The following is an 11,362-nucleotide window of genomic DNA, read 5'->3' as shown; positions in this document are numbered from 1 at the left end:
GTTGACCCGAAACTCATCTTACTCCCCCCGCTCTTTTGTTTTCTCCAGGGTGCAGGGTTCATGGATTTATATAGTTGAAACCACTTTTTGTATTTTCAATTTTGGGATGACAATTCATGAGGTGCACTTTTTTTTCTCAATTTTTCCCCTTAATTTCTCCATGAACCTTTTCCTCTGACTTTTTCCTTTACATTTCCAACACCGTTTCATCTTTCCTTCCTCTCCCCAGTCTTGCAGTTTCCTTTCCTCCCATTTCCTTCCATAGCTTCTTCCTCTGTTTAGCCATACTCTCCTTAACCGCTCCCAGAGCCTTATAATATGTGATGTTTTGATCAGTCTTGTTCAGTGTAGGTGGCCCTATCACTACTTTCTCCCTGGCTATAAACCCCACCACCACCTCCTCCACCCCCCTGCTGGCTGCCTGATTGTGGGCCAGGGGATTATGCGAGTGGGAGGCTCGTAAAGGGCCTGCCAAGGTCTTTCTGTCCTGTGACGGATGGCTGGGAGACTGAAGAAACGATTTACATGAGAAGAGAGAAGAGAGAGGGAAAATAGGGGGCTATTCAATCAGCTTGTCATAGAGGACTGAAGCACTTTCTCTCCCCCATCACTGCTGTTTTTTCTTCAGCTCTTTTCTTCATCAAGTTTCCTACTCTGTAGTCTTAAAATGAATTTTACTTTCTCAGCTCATTATCCATTTCTTTAATTTGATCCATCTTTTTTATTTATTTATTATTTTTAATTCCATAGCTTTCCTTTCACTTTTTGCGATTAACATCACTCGCATCCTTATGGTGATACTCTCGTTAAAATGATCAACAACACCATAACATGCACTAAAAACAGACACACAGCTGTGGGGATTGCATAACTATATGGCGCATTCAAAGAAATTGGAGCGCATCCATTAACGCCTTTCAGACGTCACAAAAGTTTTATTTTTTGTCAATGGAACATTTTTGTTGTTGAAGGGCTTTTGGCAATGACACAAACTCTGAAACACTATCAATTTGAAAATTGTTTTGCTTTAAGCAGTTAGCCACGTTGTTAATACATTTATACGAAACCAAATCAGCACTGAAGTGCTGTATCCAGGCCTACACTTTAACTGAACTGAACCGTACATTTCAGTCATGTTTATGTGTTTATGGTTCCTTTGAACCATACATAGTTGGATCGTATTGGAGCTACATTTGTTGTGTCTAAAAGTAAAAAGGCTGCGTGCACCGTGTTATAGGTTACATAATACGGATACATTGTTTCACGGAATATTTTGGACACATTACAGGAAAAAAGTGCATTTACACGCATTTTATCAGTTTTGTACGTGTTTCAGTAAGGGCCGCGTTATGGAGAAAGGACTACTGTAGAAATTATTCAGGGTGCAAGACAGTTGGCCTACATTTTGTTCCGAATTGGTACGTTAGTAATGACGTGCAAGGTTTGATGCTCACTAACACCATTCCCTGCATATGCTCAGCCTGTTCCCGAGAGCGCGTATTGTGATTGATATATGTTGCTACTGCGAATTTGTCACTGATGCAAATACTGAACAGAAAAAGGGGGGCACAGTAACTTCGTGAGCTATCCTATTATCCAAGGACTCGTCCCCCCAAAAAAATCTACATCGAAGGCGACAACGGACATCAACACAAGTATCGCCAGTTAACACCTTGTAACAGGAATAAGTACGCCCATGGTAACAGTACAAGTTTCAGAATAATTGCAATAATGATTGCGAAATAACCACCGAAAAAAACACAGAAATACAATAACTGTTTTGTCCTTAGGTCTTAAATGTTTTTTCTTATATTCTATAATCACCGTTTGTTTCTGTCTTTTCATGTACAGCACATTTGATTGATTGATTCATTCATTGATAACATCCCCAGTGGAAAAATAGTATACAAGTAAACTTAAAAAATTATTTGTTATACTTTAAAATACTTGTATTGTGAAAATGCATATACTTATACTTAAAGTATGCTGAAGTATACTATTTTTCCACTTGGTAGGGAAATATCCCCATAGCCTGCTTTAGTTTAATTGAAGAATCGATTCAATTTCATTTGCAGGTATGAGGTTTTCATGTATCACAAGCTTTTGGAACATAATGGTCTCAAGATGTAAGTGAATTTATTTAATTAAGTGTGGGGAGCATTGTTACTCCAATTGTAATGTGTGCATTGCATAGCTAAGCAAAGGACTAAAACCGATGATAGCAAGGATGACAGATCTGCTTGGACAGGTCAGACACTTGGTTTTAGAAACAATTAGGTATTGTGGTGTATGTTCCAGATCTTTAGACAAAATGTAATATTAGACAAAGGGAAACTGAGTAAACACAAAACATTTTTAAAATTATTTCATTTATTTAATGAAAAAAGTTATCACAAGCCCATCACCTAAGTGAAAAAGTAATGGTCTCCTTAGTTACTCAATCAACCACTTAACCAAATTTAATTTATAATTAGATTCATCTGATTGAACAGAGCCTGGGTTGATTGTAGCCAGCCCCGTTGGAATCCAAATCTCACTCATATTTACTCTCACCACCAGAATTAAGTAGTCACCACAAAGTTTCTGCAAGCACACTATGCCACAATCAACGGAAATTCAAGAAAAACAGTTGTTGAAATATATCAGTCAGGGAAGGGTTACAAAGCCATTTCTAAGGCTCTGGGACTCAATTGAACCACAGTGAAAGCCATCATCTCAAAATGGAGAACACTTGTAACAGTGGTGAATCTTCTCTGGAGTGGCTGGCCTGCCAAAATTTCTCCAAGGGTGCAGCAACAACTTATCCAGAAAGTCACAAAAGATCCCAGAAGAACATCCAAAGAGCTGCAGCCCTCTCTGGCCTCAGCAAGGTCAGTGTTCATGACTCCACAATAAGCAAGAGACTGAGCAAAACTGGGATTTGTGGGAGAATAGCAAGGTGCAAACCACTGCTAACCAAGAGAAACGTCAATGCTCGTATCACAGTTCCAAAAAAGCCCTTGGATGATCCACAAGCCTTTTAGGATTCTACAGATTGATGAGTCAAAAGTGGAACTTTTTGGACAACAGAAGTCCCATTATGTCTGGCGTAAAGTAAATACAGCCATTGGACCTGGATTAATTCTGCTCTGTAGCAGAAAATTCTTAAGGAGAATGTCCGGTCATTTGTCTGTGAGCTGAAGATGAAGCGTAATTGGGTTATGCAGCAAGACAATGATCCAAAACGCAAAAGCAAGTCCACATCTGAATGGCTAAAAAGAAACAAAATTAAAGTTTTGGAGGGGCCTAATCAAAGTCCTGACTTGAACCCAATAGAGATGCTGTGGCAGTACCTGAAAGGAGCAGTTTATGCTCAAAAACATACCAAATACCAATTTGTCTGAATGAAAGCAGTTCTGCAAAGAAGACTAGTATAAAATTCCTCCACAGTGATGTAATAGACTTAATTAAGTTATTAAGTTTAAGGGAGGAATTACTTTTTCACATAGATGTTTGATAACTTTTTTCATTAAATAAATTTGTTTTTAAAATGTGTTTTTTCTTTACTCAGTTTCCCTTTGTCTAATATTTCATTTTGTCTAAAGATCTTTAACCATTCGGTATAAAAAATAAATATAATAGACAAAATCAGGAAGGGCGCAAATACTTTTTCACGGCACTATAAATAGCAACACTGATTTGAAAGAAAGTTTACCGATTGTTCATTCATAAATTCATGGGTGTTAGGAAAAACATTAAATTTCTAAAAGTTGTTTGAAGCCATTCAGCGGTGTTCTCGTGTTGGAATGAAGACCTTGTTTCAACTTGCTTTGGTTTTAGACTTTCAAGCTGTTGAACACAGAGAATTTTGGACAGATAAAGGGCTTGAGGAAAATAGTGGGTGGTGTGTGTCACAGCAAGAGAGTAACATTTTGGTTTGCGTAGTTGTTTTGTTAAAAAAAATTAGCCTGGGAAGAGTGAATAGTAATTAGAAAGAGAAAAAGGAGAAAGGGAGCAAAATTTGGAAAAGATTCCAGAGGGAGTTGTCTTGGAAACGGAAATGGGAGAATTGAACCTCACAATCCCAGGTTTGATTGGCATTAGGGCATAACTGTCAGTCACACACAGAAACACACACATGCATACACCTGCACCAGGGACACAGGCATACACATAAACTAACAGACACCTGCACGTATGTACAGCAGCAATGTCTCTGATGCACACTAGTATTTAGTTATACACCCACATAGATGCATGCATTCCATGTGTAAGTAGTAGTTCCACAATTACTCAGTACAGGTGAAAATGTTCAGGCATATTAAAGAGTGGTAAATTGTATACACAAAACAATATACATGTAGTTTCCCTTTCAGTTTCCTGATTGAAGTTGTATCTTTTGTGTATTATGACAAAGTTTGACTAACTGACTAAACTGTACTTGGTTAACCATTTGAGCAAATATGGTCATTTGTTAGCTTTGGACCAACTCAATTTTTGAACCTCTTCGGCCTTTTGCCATATGGACAGGTGGACTACTCCTCTCGTCTTTTCCACAACTTTGTGTCAAAGAAATGAAGTCTGAACCAGACTGAAATGCTATAGGATTGAGAGCAAGAAACCAATAGTGAAATGGCTCTGACAGTATTTAAATATGCTATATGCTTTCATTGTAACTACAAACTTTAATTTCATGCTTAATTGGTGGAATGTGATTGTTGTGATTAGGCATTAGAAACGTATCACAGTAAAAAAAAAAACATATGTATGCATGTAGGTCCTATAAACTGGCTGTATATCCATGTGGTTAGATGTCTTAACTTAGTGTTACACTTGTTCCTGGAGTTATTCTATAGAGCACCTTTTTCACAATAGAGGTGCAAAGTGACAGCAATAGAAACTGTATGGCTTAACGAGGTATTAAGGAGGAGCAGCTGATCTTTTCTTGCACCTGGCCTCATTAAGGTAGCGATCTCAGTTGGGGAGAAAAAAAGAGAATGGGTTAAAAAACAAAAACAAGCAGTCCTCCACTGAATTTAGCTTCTTTCGTTTTTTTTATACACCAAAAATGAAAATTTAAATAATGAAAATATAATTCTAATAAGTGAATTTGTGGGGTTTGGCTTTGTCATGATCGTTAAGTTCTACAGCAAATGTCAAGATTCGTGAAGGTACTGTTTAGGTTGGTTAACTGTGCAAACCAGAGGAAGACAGGACAGACGGGCTACACTTCCTTCCATGCAGGTTTCACCTCTAATCACACAAGCAGAAGTAGACTGCTGTGTCGATCAACAAATGCATACTAGGTATAGTCTTGAAATTAATACATTCCAGTATTCTTTTTTGCTGTTCTATTCTATAAACGTCAACATTATTAATGTATTAATAATAATTAACTTGACATCCAGCAAACCTGCCATTTTTGGAAATGTTCAACACAGGCTCTTAACACGCGCTCACAATCTTTGTTAAACGAATAACAGCTTATGGCTTTGTGTTATAAAGATTTTCTGCCTCCGTACGCATAAACTATTCGAGTCCTTGGTGTTCTCCAACAAGTGTTTGCTGCTTGCCTTTGAAAGTTCTCCGCGCCCCATTTTGGTGATGTAAATGAGCGAGTGGAAGGAGTGGAAAGGGGAGGTGCGATCGGATTGGTCCAGCTCAGAATATAGTATCACTGAAAACGCGCATGAGAGCGAGAACTTTTTTGTCATCTTGCAGGTAGCTGTACTTAAGGCGAGTTCATGCCATACAAGTGGTTGATTGAGCTGAGTGCAGGAGATAACTTTTTTTCTGAAGGTGTGGGGATTTCGATTATTTTTTTGCTTTAAACTTCTGCAAACTTCAACCAACTTTTAACAGATTGATTGTTTTGGTCTCCCACGAGTGATGACCAGTTTCACGCAAGTCAGAGTTTACATACGTAACAAGCGTGTAAATGCGCAGGCTTAGGCAATTAACTTTGGTTTCTTAGGCCAGTGCAACCCAACAAGACGCAGGCCTAGTGGTAAATAGCTGCATGTATCTATTCAGTCGGTAAATTTTGAAAGGATTATCCATCGGCAACTTACACTTTCTTATATCCTAGTTTATAGGCGGATTCGTTGTTGCTGCTAGTACCGTTGCATTATCAATTACAGCTTAAATATGTACAGCATGATGGAACACGAACTGAAGTCCTCAGGTCCTCCGCCTTCGCACCAACCAGGTCAGGGGATGTCTCCTGCGAGCGGCGTTGTAGGGGCAAATCACCCTGGGGCCAAACCAGTTTGCCCGGCCGGTGGTGACCCCATGGACAAAGTAAAGCGACCCATGAATGCTTTCATGGTGTGGTCGCGGGGACAGAGACGGAAGATGGCACAGGAGAACCCCAAAATGCACAATTCGGAAATAAGTAAGCGCCTCGGAGCTGAATGGAAGTTGTTGACAGATGCCGAAAAGAGACCGTTCATAGATGAGGCCAAGCGGCTGCGGGCTGTGCACATGAAGGAGTATCCCGACTACAAGTATAAACCGCGTCGTAAGAGTAAGCCCTTACTGAAAAAAGACAACCCAGTTGGTAAATACCCACTGTCTGCTGGCAATCTTCTGGCAGCAGCGGCTGCTCAGGGTCCTGGTGGAAGCCCTCGAATGGAGAGCTACGGGTGGGGGCCTACAGGGGGGTATGCGGGCATGCAGAGTGAAGCCCTGGGATATCCACAGCAACTCCACCGCTACGATCTGTCGGCATTGCAGTATCCCCCTGCCATGGCCACCGCACAGACGTACATGAACGGCGCTAACTCATACAGGTGAGTTACCCACATTTAATATTTTTGTTGTTTCCCTTCCATGCTTTATAACTGTAGCCTATATATTTTCATTCATTTATTTATATATATATATATATATATATATACTCGGGCAGTAGAGGAGAATCATGGAAAACTACATCAGATTCTACCATCTAATCAAATTACCCCATTGTATTCGCGCGGTAAAGGTCGAGATTATGCATAACCGAGGAAAAGTTGGCCACATTTTATTTGTTTTTGTGCACCGGCGCCTCCGCCTTTAGCCTAAAACTACGTTCGTATAAATCATTTGGTGATCATTCCGCTTAGTGTCTTGTTTTAAAAACTGTGTAATTAGTTGTGTGCCTCAGTAGGCTGCTACATTTAGCTACTGCTTGTGTGTCCTATATTAATAGAAACCGTAATATTGAGCCGGTTCCTTTGCAAGGGTAGCCTGTAGACATATCATTAGGCTGTTGCTAATTGCTTTTGTATGCCCTTACTTGTAGCCAAATATAACCCTACACAAATGGATATTTCTTGATAGTCGCTTGTTGATGTCATTAACTTTTTAACTTCACTTCATGGCATTCGACGTATCCTACCTTATCCCGAAAAAGGGATTGGCACATCCCGAAAGATTAATTCTATTAAAAATTAAGTAAATGACAGCTACTTGACATATTTCCATTTCTTCAGTTGAGAACACACTGTATGATATGGCATAAAACCTCATTAAATTATGCCGTGACATATAGGCTAATTGAATATTTAACAGGTTAGGGGTTCAACTGACTAGTTCAGCTAGTTCAATAGCTGACTAGTTGATTGAGAATCCAAAGTTACTTAAGTAGATGTTTGTTTATCCCTTGAGCATATAATTTTGTGGCATACAGTGAACTCTCTTAATGGTTATGTGGCGTTTAGAACTGTCTGCGTGTTATTTAATGCGTTATCTTTCGAAAGCTGACTTTGGAGTTAATTAGTTAGTAGTATGAATCCATAGGTGTTCTTTAATTTGGATCTGATCTCAGCCTGAAAAAGGAAATGGTATAGGTAGGTAAACGCTGTAAGCGGGTTATACTCTTTAATTTCATGTGCTTTAACATACCTTCATATTTAGTTTACTGTAAACTACTTAAGCAACTCTATAATTTGGCAATTATGGATGAGATATAACTGGATGTAGCCTACTGTATTAATTTTATTCAGTGACCTGGACAAGACAGTTAAGCTGATAGCTTTAGGCATGCCTTTTTTGAACAGAAAATACTTTCTCTCAGTAATGTAGGAGCTGTAAATTGTGAAACATTTCTTTGTGGATTCACCTAGCCTTTTGTAAATATGCAGTCAATGGCCTTAATTAAAATGTTTAGTTGCTTGCAGCAGTTTTACTTATTTCAGAGATTTATTTTTGGTAACTTTAGTGTATTATATGATATAAATATATAATATTATATATATCATTTTATATATGTGTGTATTTTTATTTGTTTATTTATTTTTGAAGAATGTGGGATTCAGGGTTTAACAGTCCAGTCTTACTCTATTTATCATTTCAAGGGTTTGGTATAGCAAATGCAGTGCATGATGGGAAAGAACTGTTATCGAACATAATTCCATGGCACATCATGGTAACACATTTCAATCAGTCCATTAATGTGTGATTTTTTGTATAATTCAGTGCTGTATAAGCCTGTAAGAAATGGGTAGCTAAAGAATAAAAAATAAAATTAAAATGATAAAAATTTGTACAACTGAAAGATAGTAATCTGACAAGTTCAGACGATTGTACCCTGAATTGAGACAGAAATTCAGATGTGCAATAGGTTTAATTTTAAAAGGATGAGGTCATGTTTTAATCACAGTGATGAGTGAATTATGTGGGTGGTGCATCATGTCTGAACTTGTGTGTGTACAGCCTGTAAGCAGACATCCCAGTCAGTGGATCACACTACCATCACTGACTGCTGTTTTAAACTGCTCTCACCCTGATCTTAGAGCTAGAAATAATTTCCAATTGGTAGCGGATAATGACTTTTTATGATCTTTGATTTTAGCATAGAATTGAATTCCAGTCATTTCCTCCAACTAAACTTTGTTTTTGTGGTAAGGGAGCACCCTGCTCCTGTCCAATTGACAGTTATGGGTTTAATGACCTACATATGTTTGTTTATCAGCTATATTGATGGTTAAATGTCCTATTTGAGGTTAGTTTTTATTAGTGTTTTAATGCAGGGGATTAATATATAGGTTTACAATGTAAATGGTTGAGATATATCACCAAAATCAGAATTTTCACTGTCCCCATTTTAACTACTCAGTTATTAATTTTTAGATGCTTGAATAATTGCATCTATCAACCTCAGCCATAATTATTAATTTACAATATCTTACTACACAATTCCAAAGGAACAGTGTGTTTTAATTGTAATATGAGGTATTTGATGACAAATGCTGCTCTCCATTCATGAACTTTTTATCGCACCTGTTCCTGCACAGATTTGGACAAGGAGTTTTATTTTTTCACGATTTTGAATTAGAAAAATATTCTGCCATTAACTAAATTAATTTATGGGTTGCCATGGATATTGCTGCCAGGAGTATGAATATGTATTGGGTTCAAAGTGGTCATTATGCAGGATTCCAAATGTATTGTTCATATTATTAGAAACTCCAGAGTTGCTATGAAATTAATTCAGTCTCTCTCTTCTTTTCTCCTTGGTAGTCCCATGTCCTACAGCAGTAGCCCTCAACAGCCCAGCCCAGTGATGTCAATGGTGAAGCCAGAACCAGTGTCACATTCCCCGACTGGAGCACCCAACCACCACCGTGGGGCTTTGCAAGGGGACCTGCGGGACATGATCAGCATGTACATTCCAGGAGGCGATACAACCGATCCAACTGTTCAGAGAGGGTACTCTAGCGTCCAGCAGCACTACCTCAGTGGGACAGTGCCTCTGACCCACATTTGACATCCTGGCACTGAAAACTGGCACTGGGACACTCACAAGGGCACCCCTCCACACACACAGCATGCATAAAGTCAATCCCCTTGAGCCCTCACAATTTTATTTAATTTGTAATTACTCTGTTTCACAATTTGTTCTGCGTGTCACATTAATCGGGGTAACTGTTCCATACCTCCTTCCCAGAATCTCTGTTTGCAGGCCCTCTTGTAATGCCACTAATTCCTTCTCCTTATTGAGACTTCCCTTTCCCTCAATCCCCTTTCTTGTTCCTTCCCCCTAAATTTTCCCACTGTGAAGGAGAGGTGTACATAAGCTGCCATGCTGAGAATGTGCATTTCATTTCTGAAACTTAATTGTTGTGATTAACTTTAAAAAAACCCTAAGTTGTCAGTTAAACCACTGAACGGCACAATGTAGCATTCTCTCTGATGCGTAACACAATTAAAACCAAATTTGGTGGGGGACTTGTTGGGCGTTACAAGAAAGGACTGAATTCTGGGCAGTAATTATAGCTAAGTCACCAGGACCCTCCTACGCCAGAGACATGGAAGACATGTGAGTTTGTCCTCTGTGATTATGAACTGATGGTCATTTGAGACTAGTCGATAGGAAAAACTTGTCAGAGTGAATGCCGAGGACGCAGAACAAAGCATTAAATGAGCTTTGATTGGTCATCTGAGCTCTAGCTATGGTGATAATAATTGATCTATAAAGCCAATTCTGTGGGATATTAGGAAATCCTATTGGACAATTGTACAAGAGCTCCTTAGATCTGATGATCTTAAAATCATCTTCTTTTCTCTTCCATATTCTAATTGGATCTTGAGTAATGTGAAGCTGGAATTGAATTCATTGCAGTTGTGGCACATTCAAAGTTCATTAGCCAGGTTTATTTCCCTGATTAGAACGTGTGGTGGTGATCAGCCACTCATTGCTTCAGCAATCTCTTTTGCTAATTACTTGAGCTATATCACACACTATAGATTTATGAAATGTAACTTTTTGTAGTCACTGGCTCAAACAAGACAGCAGACAAGTAAAAATGGCTGTTCCCACTTCATGACTGTTGCTTTTAACCCAAGTCCTTAACTAGTTAACTGGTGCTGCTAAAGATTATGAAGTAGTTGAGGAGTTTGGACTTTAAACTTCCAGCTGATGGGACTGTGTGTATGTGTGTTTCTATGGGGGCATTTTTTGTTTGATTACATTTTATTCAGTTAGGATTGGACAGCCCTCACACTGTGCACTCCACTCAACACAAACACTTGTTTGTATTTTTAAGAGGATGTCCTTACTACTCCTTTTTTTTAACTCAAAAGTCAAATGGGGTCTAAATACTGTAATTTATATTAAAATAATGAAACAAGTGAATGTTTACATTGCAATCCAAGTGTGCAACTACATTAACTTTGTATTGTAAACTTTTTGTACTTTTTCATTTTAGTATATTAATAATGCTTTGCATGTAAATAGTGTGAGACTGAAGTCTTACAGCTTTGAACTGTATAGTAATTTTTCTTCTCCCCCCCCCCCTTTTTTCAAAAGCCCTTATACTAAGGGTAATGTTTTTAAGAAACCATGTTGAGACTATATGACAATGATGACAAAAAAGTAATAAACTTAAAATTTTTAAACTTA

The 11,362-nt window shown here is 38.5% G+C and overlaps 1 protein-coding gene across 1 annotated transcript; it reads left to right on the top strand.

The window, feature by feature from the left end:
* Positions 1–5,294: 5,294 nt before the first annotated feature.
* sox19b (SRY-box transcription factor 19b) lies at positions 5,295–11,362 on the top strand. Its single transcript, XM_035410860.1, has 2 exons — positions 5,295–6,770; positions 9,481–11,362. Exons 1-2 carry the CDS (start codon positions 6,127–6,129, stop codon positions 9,725–9,727), a joined length of 891 nt encoding a protein of 296 aa, XP_035266751.1. The 5' UTR covers positions 5,295–6,126; the 3' UTR covers positions 9,728–11,362.

The sequence above is a fragment of the Anguilla anguilla genome, chromosome 3 (genome assembly GCF_013347855.1).
Source record: "Anguilla anguilla isolate fAngAng1 chromosome 3, fAngAng1.pri, whole genome shotgun sequence".
NCBI classification, from domain to species: Eukaryota; Metazoa; Chordata; class Actinopteri; order Anguilliformes; family Anguillidae; genus Anguilla; species Anguilla anguilla.
The sequence above is the reverse complement of the archived record's forward strand: the minus strand, read 5'-3'. Positions and strand labels throughout refer to the sequence as shown.

Excerpts from the sequence above, each read along its gene's own strand:
- sox19b (XM_035410860.1), top strand. The coding sequence starts at position 6,127 with ATGTACAGCATGATGGAACACGAACTGAAGTCCTCAGGTCCTCCGCCT. Across the intron at positions 6,771-9,480 it reads AACGGCGCTAACTCATACAG|TCCCATGTCCTACAGCAGTA; the intron begins GTGAGTTACCCA and ends TCTCCTTGGTAG.